Source organism: Copidosoma floridanum, unplaced genomic scaffold (assembly GCF_036245765.1).
Source record: "Copidosoma floridanum isolate Cflo_tuat_1 unplaced genomic scaffold, Cflo_Japanese_pri ptg000012l, whole genome shotgun sequence".
Classification (NCBI taxonomy): Eukaryota; Metazoa; Arthropoda; class Insecta; order Hymenoptera; family Encyrtidae; genus Copidosoma; species Copidosoma floridanum.
This window is the reverse complement of record NW_028321889.1, coordinates 4,917,937-4,930,757: the sequence shown is the minus strand read 5'-3', so window position 1 is coordinate 4,930,757 and position 12,821 is coordinate 4,917,937. Positions and strand designations below refer to the sequence as shown.

The following is a 12,821-nucleotide window of genomic DNA, read 5'->3' as shown; positions in this document are numbered from 1 at the left end:
ATCAATCGTACGTCGTTGGTAGTACTTTTCAATAATTTTGTCCATTTTTTTTTTTTTTTTCTTTTTACTTTCCGAGATGTCATCCATGACGAAAATACAAATAATAGCGAGAACTACATTTTATTCTGAGCCTTAAATCTGAACTTAACAATTCCTTGTTATTGGTTTTTATCACCACACATTATAGTTATTCACTAAGATATACAATTTATACTGTAGATAGTAAAAAGTATCTATTTATTCCTGCACCTCGGAGGTTGTTCTCACGCCCATTGGACGATCGTTTATTACACTTTTTTTTATTTTTTTTTTATTTTTTTTTTGTAAAAAAAGCAGCTACATACAGTATACAGGTTTCGCCACATAAGCGCCATCTAACCGGCTTGAGTTTTCCAATAGCCGGTGGTGCTCGTGTGACGAAAACTACTACTGTTTTAATCACGAGATTATTACTGAAATCGGTAATGTGATAAAATTCCGCTACAATTTTATACCTAGTATCATCGTTGAGTAATAAAACTGATGGGACATATATATATTATGTTATGTAATATCGATGATTACACAATTGCCCGTACCCACAGCGACGCCACTCGCAGAACAGAACCGGCCATGTCGCATCGCCTCTGATGGGCACTTCCACGCGTTTCCAGACCCTCCCCTCGGCTCCAGCTCATCACCTCCTCCACGACCACCTTAGTCTCACCCTCGACGGCGAACACTTCGCGCAAGCTCGACTCGCCGTGACACTTGACCACCATGCGGGTGTCGAACTTCACGTGGAATCGGTTGGCACTTGTGGTCCCGAGGCAGAAATCTCTTAGAACCTCCCGCGTCACGTTCGGACCTCGAAAAATGACGAACCACGCGTGGAACGACAGCAAGTGGTTCCTCGTGAATGCTTCGAAGTCGGACAGGTCGCGCGAGCTCTCGAGACTCAGGACGATCAATTGGCGCGGGTACTTGGTGAAGGTGGCGTTGTACGAGCCGGCGAATTTGGCGAGGCTCGTTGATTGGGCCAAGGTCCCCTCCTCCGACAGTACTCGCACATTTTGCAGCGTTAGGCTGCTCTGGATGCTGGATCCTGTAAAAATGCAACTGACTTGTGGTTCTTTTTTTTTTTTTTTTATTTCTATTCCAGGAATTAATATTGAAGAAGACAATAAGTTCACTCTCTCCGGGCACCTTTGCTATTTTTTTGTAAAATGGTAAAAAAAAAAAAAGTATTTATATAGTGACGTACTTGGGTCGGAGTTCTCGCAGACAATGACAATCCCCGTAGTACCGTAGTAACGTTTCAATCCGATCATTAGATCAACGTATCTTTCTTCATTAGCGAGTGCTTGGGGAATCGATGCAGCGAGTGCAGTTATTATCATTAATTTCAACATTTTATACTTCAATTTCTGGCCAAATGGGCGCGAGAAGTAATATTTCATTGATTTCCGGCTTTGTGCGTTGTTGGTGATGAGAAAAATACTGAGTCAAATTCACGGCGTTGTACACGAAAAAGTGTACCAACAGTACGCTAACTGATATCAATCAAAGAACACTATTTTTTTTACCATCAAGTATAGATTTTCATCATACAAGTAGGGTCGGAGTGAATGAAAACATTGATCAAACGATACTTGTCATTCGGCTTGCATCGCTTGACACTTCCGGTCTATTATACACGTGCCAACTGTAGAGTAGGGTGTATAAATAATAATTTTCCATCAACGTGTCCGATACGTATCTCACGATATTATCATTTGAGCTGTAGCGTCGTAGGGATCGTTGTCAAGCCTTACATCTATATGAAACTATACTATGAATTGTGAATCTCGGGAGGGGACGAAATACAGTAGCCTAATTTCAGTGATAGAAACATTTTATTTAAAAAAATGCCACATTTCTTCAAATAATGTACATATACGTCATGTCAACAATGTTCTTGGTACAAAACAATACACGTTATAAATGTTATATTTTAGATTTTGCTGATACCAACAGCAACAAATGATAAACTTTAAAATATTAAGTACCGAGTCGTACAAAAAATAAAAAGAATTTTCCATAGCTGGAAAATAATGTTTTAATAAGTATTAAAAAAACTTTACACGTCTATCAATATCTCCTTAACTTTCATGATCATTCATTTTGTAAAATTACTTCTTCAGGCACAACCTTAGCAACTTTCCTTAGCTCTTTGATCAATGTTTTTGGACACTGCATTTCTGTCCAACTAACTGGCACCATAGATACTCCTGCAATGATTGAATAAACATTTTTGTTAACGAATTTGTTCATACCACAAGAAATAACGTTTTGTGACTCAATTACCTTCTTCACTGTGAGCTATCACAACTCCCAATTCATTTTCAGCCGTACTGAGTTGATACGTATGTGCTTCTGTCATTGGTAACTAGAGTGGATGAAAAAAATGTTTTTCAAATCATTGTAATTGAAAATTGAAGTATTGTTATCCATTGAGACGCAAAGTTACACACCACTCTTGCAAGAATAATATCACCTGGCCTGAAAGACTTGTACATTTCAATCCTGTCTTTTTCCGTGGCTCTCACATCCTCCCTCCGAACAATCCCTCGATAGGGTCTACTCAATACAATATCACCAATGCACTTTATTATACATTTGCATAATCTCTGATTAACAAGTGTGACCATTGCGGTGACTATATCACCTGGGGCAGGGACAATGCTCTGATCTGTCATTCCATGAACTTCGACTGTACATGTCTGGAAAATTTGAAAAATAACGCCAAGTAGCTGGATTGGTTTGAAAAAACATGCAAAATGAATGAAAAATTACATCTTTTTCTTTGACCACTTTGACTGTTCCTGCAAATTTCGAGTAGACATAACCGAGCTGCTCGTAAGTACCTTGTCCTGCGATATTCGTTTTATCTGCAGCACATAATCTTTGCCCTGAAAAATTAAATAATCTAATTGTATGATTAAAAAGCTCAACAGTTGAAGGTTACATTAGTAATAACCAGTATACCTGGAATACAAATGATCGGCTCCTCTTGACTTTCTCCCATTTTTTATTGGGCTAGTCCTAATAATTATTTGAAAAATACTCTTATTTACTAATGAACAAACAAATTTGAGTAATTTGTTTTATTTTTGTTTTCCACAGGTGGAACTTAGAAAGTATAAAAGCGAAAACAGGAAAACTGAATACATACGTAATGCGCGCCATCTAGCGTGGCTAATTCAAAAATTAAAAAAATTGTACTTTTTAGTTTGGAATCAACAACGCTAGATGGCACTGATTGTGTGAACAAAGCATGCACTATGCACATCGTCGCGAGCTGACATCGAGTCGAGTGTGTGTGCTTGCGAGATGTCAACTTTTGGCGCGTGAACATTGAAAATTACTTCATTTTTTTTGTGGTGATAAACTTTTTTATTGATAAAGTAGATTAAATTGTAATTACGAGTGATGTAAGAACATTGATTTGATCTGACTGATATTATTCGATCTACTTATTCGTTTTTTCACAAGTTTTTCTGGAAGCTATTGCACTTATACTTACATCCTAACCTCTTAGACGAAAGACTCTGAAAAAGAACAAGTGCGTCTTACAAGTACGTAATTTTTTATGTAAATGTTCTCATAACAAACTAAAATTTTTGGCTATTTGTTTATGCAGAGAAAAGGTAGTGTTACAAACTTAAAAAAGTATTAGCTATGTGATTTTCTTTGTTTTCGAATGGGTTGTTATTGTTGGGCAAGTCACCAGTTAGGGGTAGGTTGTAAACAAAGTTTAGTCAGATAATTTCAGCATATATAACTGTTAAATTTTATTATAAATTTATTATCTTTTTACCAATTAATTTCGAAATATTACACTATTTTTGTATGTTTATGTTGAAATGACTCAAACATGTACTTTAACATTATCCAAAAAACGAAAGACACTGATTAGCTGAGTAACACGCTGAGCATCGACTGTGCATTATAGTTTGCAGAAAAATGATTCGACGCAGTCCAACAAAGATTGAGTTGAGACTCGACGACTTGCAGGAATATGAAGCATTAAAGAAAGAAAAGGAAGCTAAAAAAGATGCTGATAAACAGGCATCAGGACCAAATGTTCCTTCATGGGGAGGAAAGCTGACACAGACCGAGATTCAAGAAAGAATCGGATATGTGCCACAAACTCCTCAGACAGCACCCCAACGCAGGTCAAACATCACATTGTAAAAGTATTGTTTTCTGGTCTTCGAATTACTATTACAATCATAGGATGAGGATTGTATTCATAGGTAAATTATAAATAAGTTATTTTAAAATAAACGATTTTTTTTTTTAATACTTTGCCTCAGATTTTTTTTATTAACAAAATACTTGAGTCATACATGGCAGCGTATTTTTTTTTTTTTTTTTTTTTTTTCATCAGGCAACGAAAAAAAAATTGCCTCTTAGAAATAAACAACAAACTATTAAATGCAACCAGTAATGTAATGTGCTACTTTGCTTTATTTCTTTTTATTTGGAAGACAAGAGCAAAAACATAGATTTCTGAATTAGGCATTTTCAGATATCATAAAATATCCATTTCACAACTCTAACTTTTATTCTCACTTTGAGACTCGACAAATTACCACTAATTATTGTATTTTCTTGAATTCCATCAAGGAGAGAAGATCGTAACACATCATAAAAATAAAAATCTTTATTCTCATTTGAACTTGCTCTAGGATAGTGTTGGTATACCACTTCATCAATTGCTTTTCTCTCGTAAAATATAGGTATGTACATTTATATAGCTCACTAATTTACAGACCTTTATTGAAATAAAGATACTCTGGTATTTTTCCATTTTTGCAATTTGCTTTAAGTATTTCGTAATTTTCCGGCTCATACTTTTCCAGTGTTTTTGTAGAAATCGAACTGAAAATAATTTTTAGGACAATTAATAAATAACTTCCGTACTTGTTATCAAGCGATAAATTTGCCGAAAATTGTCATTCATGCTTACCATTTTTGAGGAAACAGGGCACAGGCAGTTGGCACCATCAATGTTAATCTGTAACACGCAAAACAAATGTAATTTAGATTTTTTTTTTCCCATTCATTTTAAGTGAAAATTTTTAAAATGAACGTTCAACTCACGAGATACCGCACATGAGTACTTGAAAAGGCCCATGAAGTGGTTTGATTCTTTGCATCCATCGCTTCTTCTCTAAACTCTCCATCAATGGAGGCAGTAGAACTACAAATAAAAAAAGTAATAATTAGAGATCTCAGTACCTACACCTAAGATTGTTTTGAACGTACCCATTCCCGGTGCGCACATGATAATCCTCGATATCACGACCTGGCTAATGCCTTTCACAGCCGCCAGCTAAAAACAAAGCACATTAATACCCACTCGTTACTCGCAGCCATAACGTGTACACCTATTGCGTGCTAAACGAGAGTTCATTGAAATTTCTCACCTTTGACTTGGTGAGCTTTTTACCCTCGTCATCCGTTAGGTCGATACCGCCTAGAATCTCGTTCTGCCTCATGAGCGGAATATTGACGCAATTTGCGGCTGCCACAGCAGCAAACGGCACGTATCTCTGCACAAACAAATATATATTAATTAATTATCCATGTCTTTTATTTTTATTTTAAAGCTTCATTATTGCAGCGTTCACTTTTCGATTCGACGCAACATGCTCGAAGAAAGACTCGATTTATTTTTGTTTCATGACTACAATATACACAGATTGTGTTTTGCAATTCAAATAGGCATAGCATATTTCCTGGATCGATAAGCTCCGAGTTTGAAATTCAATCGATCGCAACCAAAGCGCGTGCATACTTGGATGATTGAACTTTGAAACGAGGTCGACTAGAACGATCGGTTGCAGATTTATCGCAAGGGAACAATAATTTGTGGAAAAAAAATCAGTGGAAGAGAGCAAACACTTTATTTCTCTCGAAGGAAATGTATACGTCGTTGGACTCACAGCCATGAGGGGATTCGCCCTTTTTTGCCAGAAAGTCTTGCATCCAATGGCAGTGATCATCGCGGCTGTTGTGGCGCTCATGTAAGCTACCGCCAGTTGGCTCGTCGTCACCGGGCTGTTGGCGTTACGGTTCGTGTAGTTCACCAACGCGTTGAACGACTGGTTCACCCATTGCCAGAACACAACTGCCGTCGTTGTCCTTGAAACAAATTTTTTCCATTGGTGAAATTAAAAAAAAAAAAAAAAAAAAAATTCTCAAATATACTAATTCAATTTCCGTGAGGAATGTATTCCCACCCGACATTTAAGTAAACTCTGTAACGAAGGAATACGTCATTCGCAAAAAAAAAATCACCCACGTGACGACGAGTCTTGTAGAAAACAATGTACATATAGGAGCACACGCACCTGTAAAATTGTAGCATGACACCAGTGATGGCCATACCACCGGGCACTTGGAACGACATTCTGCCAAAAACATTTTGCAGTTCCCCGGTGTCCGGATGGAACGACGACTCGTACAGCTTCTTCGCGTATATGATCTGTTCTCTGGTCGTGCCGGCTGGCTCCTTGCCCAGTCTACGAAAATTCCCAGGAAATATTCATTCCGACACTGTTTTACAATCCTCTGATGCGCGACTCGTGTCTTGGGAAAATGTACGTAGTCAAGATGTTTGTGCGAGATTTTTTTTTTTTTTTTTTTTTCTTTCAAGAAAACTTGATGTACAATCGTAAACACGATGTTGTTTTCGAATGTGTTTTTTTTTACTCATAAGTATTTTTGTTCTCTACGGTCGGATCCGAAAAAAAGAATACGCGATCTTACCGTGTTTACTTGAATATGATTTTTTTTTCCAGCTGTTGAATAATTAATGGGAAATACTACAATTAAACCAGTTTTTTTTTTTTTTTTTTTTTTTTTTGTTCAAGACTGGAGGACAAAAAAATGTGACTCCCCGTAAAAGCGCGTATTACCCTAATAACAATTTTTCCGAGAGTTTCCAAAAAAAAAAAAAAAAAAAAAAAAAAAAATACACGTACACACATATTATGTAAAAAACAAAGTTATGAATCGTAAGTGTATACACGTGCAAATCATACCTATACTTCTCGCAAAGTTCTTTCGCCCGCCAAAGCTCCTCCTCGGGCTTGACGCACGTGCGGAAATCCGTGACCCAGGCAAAGTGCCTCCACCTGCCCAGGAAGGTGCTCTGGTCCCAGAGCGGCTTGTCCAGATCCAGCCTTTCCCCGTTGCTCGCCATTATAAAACGAATGCCTCGAATTTCTCCGGAAATGTATTATTATTGTATCCCTGCAAAAGACGCATCATTTTTATACATATATATATATCTTTCAATATACAACTTATAATAGACATTTGGCTTATTTTGTCTCGTTCGCGTTCGTACCGCACACGCATGAATTTAATACCCGATGAGTGCAGTCAATAATCATAATCCAACGATTTTCCAATCACTGCGCATCGTATATTCCACGTCCACACGAGAATCAATTTTTTTTACTACTTTACCAATACATTTTAACACAACAACGGGATATAAATTACAGTTATACCAACGTATGTATACTCTTATTACACTTTCAGCCCAAATGCCTTGTTGTTATTTTTTCAACACTTGATTATATGTATATATACACACCAATCTATAAGTTGGGGCGTCGCGTGAAATCGGAGCACACGCGGCTGTACGCTTACGTACGTATACACACCACTGTAAACATCACATACCTATCTGCATCAGCAGCGCGTACCTGTTTTCTACACATCACCAGTTGTATGCGCGCGCGGCTTTTCCTGCGTATAGACGTGACAAGCACGGGGGGGATATACAACAAATTTTTAAAATAGAAAGCGTCCTCCTTCGATCCTTCTCTTCCTCCATCTTAGCTTTCTTTTTTTTCCTCCCGATTTTCCAACGACGTCTACGGAAAAATCCAAAAAACCCCATCCCCAGCGTATAGAGAGATCATCCCCCGTATCCCTTAAATTCCATTGTACGGAAGTGCATACGTAAACAAATATATACATATCGATCGGACAAGGCCATACAAGAGCGAAAAGTCGATAAGACTCACCTATATATATATATTATATATTTGAATCGGGTGCACAGCCTCCGGAGCGTCTCGAAGATCTCCGAAGCCTCGGTTTCTCAACCACTACGAAAGCACCAGGAGCCGAGAAACGCACGCGCGCACGTATACACCCCTGACATCCCCTCCCTCTCCATGTACTACGTGTATGTCCTCGTGCACGAGTCCATAATATAAATCACGGTCCAAAGGGAGTTTATGTATATGTATATGACAGTAAGTAATGGTCACGCTGCGAGCTGACACATTCTAAGTACTGCAGTACAAATGTGATTCCAAAGTGTTTCCAAGGCGCTCCAACTCGGCCGGCATGCAAATCGACACTATTATAGGTGTGCTCCGAAAGAGACCGAGCCCCCGGTGGTAATGTGCGTGGTGTGTACATATATACGTATCTTCGTTAGGTGCGCCTGTGTGTGCGCGTGTCTCAGCTGCTGAGAGAGAGAGCGCGATGGTTTTCTTGATTTTTCGAAAAGAAGAGGAGAGTAGGGTGTCTCTCACGTGACCGCGCACGTTTTTCGCGGCGACAAAGTGGTGGATACCCGCGCCTCCGGGGGGCAGGGAGGTGGAGCGCCTGCGTGAGGGGCGCCCGGGTTTTCTCGGGTGTCTGGAGGGTTGCATCTCTCTCTCCGGGGGGAACGAGCGAGGGGTTCGCAGGTGCGGCGTCCGAGCAAACTCTTGATGTATTTTTTTTTTTTTCTTCCAGACAATAGTTGTTAGGGATGAAAGCCAGAGGGATTGTTTATTTATCAAACGAGGTCGGTTTACTGGTATTTTCAATATTGTACAACGGTTCGTACAAAACCCTGTTTTTTTTTTTTTATCTTATTGGTGGTTGGTTGAAAGGTGTTGTAGGGATCAAAAATAAAGTGGGGATGATTTTTTTTATTTGCTGCTGCGCGAGTATTTAGATTTTTAAGTGGAGTAAATAAAATAATTTACAGATATTTACGGGACACAAGTTGTATCTTAAAATCAATTTGTTTTTTTTTTTTTTTTTTTCCTTTGCAACCACATAAAACTGATTTTATTTTTGTACTTTTTTTTGTTTTTTTGTTTTTTCAGTAAAATGTCAAATTAAAATATTTCATTTTCTGGACAAGTAATTTTTATTCATCTTAAATCGTACAAACTCATATCTATAGCTGAAAAAATTATCCTTTCTTTATGCAAATTTTCCACACGCTGCGTCCATTTTTACTTTTCCGTGATGCGTTTTTACCTCACAATTTTTACCTTTACTGATCAATCACATCTTCTGGGCTGACATGTGTGGAATAAAAAAAGAAGAAAAAAAAACTATTCGACAGTAGTTGTTGTCGTGCCTTTAACCTATTGGAGCTACGAAAATGAAACAACTGAACTTCAGAAAACTAAGTTTTTCTATTTCAGGCATTTACTGTAGACATACGACTAAAAATTTCCAAATTCCCCCCTTTTTTTTAACGGCCGCACCCATACACAGGCATACATATCCTTCGAGACGAAACACACACACACCTATTATGTTGTGTGCACCGTGCACCTTCGAAATCTCGAGCATCGATCTCACAACTTTACGGTCTACTGCACCCCCCGTCATCCCACCATGTATATAATATATCGGGGCAAACCCAAAAACCAAGCCATATACCCACACGGCATACATTTAAAAATAAAGTGCTGTCTCACATTTTCTCTCGTATTGTGTCTTCGTTAAGGCAATCAGATCCTCCTTCCTAAATATAATATAATATATATCCGCTATAGCAAACCATAATACGCGATGAACGTGTCAATAAAGTATACTTAGCTCCTTCATCGGGTAACGTCAGTTGCAATCGAGTAAACCCAGACCCGCTGCTATATGTATCGTTTCACTTGGGGGAGCTTGCCTTCCGTGAAAGCTATATAGGTACAGCTCTTCGAATGTCGCGCGTTCATCGACCCCCACTTGGCTATACATGTATACTTTAACAACCCAACCACCACGTACCTATGCATACGTGTCCTGTATAGTTGCAGCTAGATGTGTCACTGCTAAAGCTCCAAAGGGGTTGCATGGTGTGTATATATATATATGTACATACGTATATACCAAAGGAGAGTTGAGGTGAGCGGAAGTCACTCCCGTGAAATTAGTGTAGCTCGATCCACGGGAATTATTTAGCTCTCCATCGAGAACCCCGAAGCTATACACGTATAATGTACACACTATCGACAGAACTGCCGTTTTGACGAGGGTTGCTGTCGCTCGTACCCTCTATTCGTTTCATTCACCCGTTGCTCTCGCGAAAAGTGATGTACCCATATAGTACCGGCAGTTTTTATTTCCGTTCGTTCACGCCCAGGGTTTGGATTAATTTTTCCATCAAGCGCCTGCCGAGGAGCAACCCCGACTACGTCTGTGGCTCTCGGTGTGTGTGAGGGAGAGATATTTATAATGTTTTCGGGTACTTACCTTATTTATCGAAAAATCTATGAGTTGGCGTTGTTCAAAGTAACAAATTTACACAATTTCAAGTTTTTCATTATCACTCCCTGGTCATCGGCTCTCAACTGATCGCGCGATTATACACCGACTCGACTATTGATGGAAAAAGTATGTAGACCCCGCAACTATAGAATATGCAATATAATACATTGGGGTAACGCGCAAAAACTCGATTGTACCGCCTATACGTGTAATTATGCATCTCGTGGAATATTGAAGGAAAGCTTTCGCGTCTACGTCGTTTCTGTTCGACACGTACATCATACACATGGATGATTCCGCCGCAACTCACTGAGAGATATATCTACCAACGGTAATGCTACTTTCAACGTTGCAGTAACGAAGTGGTATACACATTATTTTAGATAGCCCTTACTTGGCTCAAATGAAAGCTGTGATTAAGCCCTATAGAGTGAAAATGGTACATTACACCCTTTGGCCGCTCATGTTTGTACTTTGTGCCCTAGTGGTGTAACGTAACAGTTACTGCATTTAGTGCCACCATGCAATGAAGAGTTACGGCGGTTCAAAGAAAAATAACGCATTTTCAGCAAATGTCCACAATATATATTATTTTTAGAGATTTTCATTGCTCGCTACGAATAATCATTTAAGATGGAAATACCATGTAAAACAATAGTTTTGGATCCATTTTTGGCGTCATTTCGAGTTAGTAGTAGCGGAATCGCCCATATATCATATACATGTCGCCCCCGCGACGAGCTAAAATTATCCCAGAGCTTCTCTGCGATGGAATAAAAACCCAACTGCTCGTGTAAATGTACGCGCCTTCGCAGCTGCCGCGTCGTCGAGGGACAGGAGAAATAAAAAAAAAAAAATAAAGAGAAAAGAAAAAAAGCACGGCGACACAACAACTGTAAACTTTTGCACAATGATACCTTGATATAAGCTCTCTCGGCCCTTTTGTGCAGTATATACACCTAATGGTAGCACGCGAATCGGAGCCATGAAGGATAATTGAGAGCGAGGAATGGAAAGAAAGAAAGAAAGATAAAAACCTAATAACAGTCGCGGCGGTGCGGGGGAGTACGATAATACACAGAAATTACAGCGCGGATGGTATGGGTGATAGTGAAATGCGAGGAAAAGTCGAGGAGTTGTTGGAGGAGGAGAAGGGGAAGTGCAGGGAGAGAGGGAGCCAATTGTATGGGGAGAGACGCGTACAAAAGAGGGAGAGAAAGGAAGGATACGTACGTATAGGTGCTCTTCTTCAAATTAACGATTAAAAGTTTTGCTCTCCCTCTTTGTGGAATCGTTTAGCGGAGCTGCATTATATATAAACATATACACACATAGGCCTTGTTTTTTTTTTTTTTTTGTTAGGAAAGTATTGGGGTTGTTGTAACTTTGTCGAGCGAACTTTCGGTCTATTGGAAAAATGATTCATATATATGAGAGGGTACGTCTGTAGTGCAATAAAGTTGGGTTATATTGGCTCTTTACGACAGAATTTATATCTGCCGAGTTGTGTCGGAGGTGAGAGTTATGAGTTGTAAGAAAAAAAAATAATAAGAAAATTACCTCTCGTTTCATTAACACCAGACCTTAAAAGCTGTACGTTTTATTACTCCTCATTTTTTTTTTTTTTTTTTTTTTTCAATCCAGGAATATTAAAATAATAAAATAAATAAAGTTCTTGAAGCAAAGAAGCCGGTTTTCCTTGGAAATTGTATAATTTCCCGGTGGACGTAAAAACTTATTAAAACGAGGAAGACAATGAAATAGATGGGGTATTGGGGAGTCGTCGACAGTGATGCACAGAGAAAAAAAAGAAAAATTTACAGAGAGAGAGAGCGAAAAGAGTCGTCTATTTTAAAGTGAATGGGTGTTTCGATGAGACGGAACATAAAAATTAAATTGCATTAAATAACTAATTAGCGCAAGCGGGAATTTTTCATAAATGATGAGCAAACAGTCCTTTCACCCTAAATCCAACAATGGCACTCGGCTTCTCTCGTTTCATCCCCCTGAAGTGCGGGAATTCTGCTCGAAAGAGGGTAACGCCGCTGACATACCCACTGGAGTGGTGCACACTGCACAGCCACAAAATATATATAATATAAGAGAGAAGGGTGCGGACGTACCTGTGTGAGTTTGTATGTGTATGTCTGGTCTCTCTTTTTTCGTGACTCTACTACCTAAGCTAAACAAATAATAATAAATACTTTGCTAGAACGGTATTACTTTACCCTACAGGGACCTTTTTGGAAACTTAATTTTTACCATTCAGTTACCTGGTA

General features: G+C 38.8%; 3 protein-coding genes across 5 annotated transcripts; 1 reads left to right on the top strand and 2 right to left on the bottom strand.

The window, feature by feature from the left end:
* Positions 1 to 1,904: 1,904 nt before the first annotated feature.
* Csl4 (exosome component 1 Csl4) lies at positions 1,905 to 3,155 on the bottom strand. The gene is made up of 5 exons (XM_014350094.2): positions 3,007 to 3,155; positions 2,815 to 2,930; positions 2,493 to 2,741; positions 2,326 to 2,407; positions 1,905 to 2,249 (listed from the first exon to the last, which is right to left on the bottom strand). The coding sequence occupies exons 1-5, from the start codon at positions 3,044 to 3,046 to the stop codon at positions 2,134 to 2,136; spliced, it is 603 nt and encodes a 200-aa protein (XP_014205580.1). The 5' UTR covers positions 3,047 to 3,155; the 3' UTR covers positions 1,905 to 2,133.
* A 154-nt stretch (positions 3,156 to 3,309) lies between these two features.
* LOC149375109 (anaphase-promoting complex subunit CDC26) lies at positions 3,310 to 4,321 on the top strand. The gene is made up of 2 exons (XM_089590182.1): positions 3,310 to 3,596; positions 3,981 to 4,321. Exon 2 carries the CDS (start codon positions 3,985 to 3,987, stop codon positions 4,213 to 4,215), a length of 231 nt encoding a protein of 76 aa, XP_089446308.1. The 5' UTR covers positions 3,310 to 3,596; positions 3,981 to 3,984; the 3' UTR covers positions 4,216 to 4,321.
* A 37-nt stretch (positions 4,322 to 4,358) lies between these two features.
* Sfxn2 (sideroflexin 2) lies at positions 4,359 to 8,396 on the bottom strand. Of its 3 annotated transcripts, none has more exons than XM_014350076.2 (9): positions 8,070 to 8,396; positions 7,074 to 7,284; positions 6,381 to 6,551; positions 5,973 to 6,171; positions 5,454 to 5,579; positions 5,293 to 5,359; positions 5,128 to 5,227; positions 4,994 to 5,041; positions 4,359 to 4,905 (listed from the first exon to the last, which is right to left on the bottom strand). In XM_014350076.2, the coding sequence occupies exons 2-9, from the start codon at positions 7,232 to 7,234 to the stop codon at positions 4,791 to 4,793; spliced, it is 987 nt and encodes a 328-aa protein (XP_014205562.1). In that variant the 5' UTR covers positions 7,235 to 7,284; positions 8,070 to 8,396; the 3' UTR covers positions 4,359 to 4,790. The 3 variants fall into 3 exon arrangements, with proteins under 3 accessions (XP_014205562.1, XP_014205561.1, XP_014205559.1); XM_014350075.2 differs by lacking the exon at positions 8,070 to 8,396 and adding an exon at positions 7,634 to 7,737; XM_014350073.2 differs by lacking the exon at positions 8,070 to 8,396 and adding an exon at positions 7,382 to 7,562 and having other exon boundaries at positions 4,360 to 4,905.
* Positions 8,397 to 12,821: the final 4,425 nt, after the last annotated feature.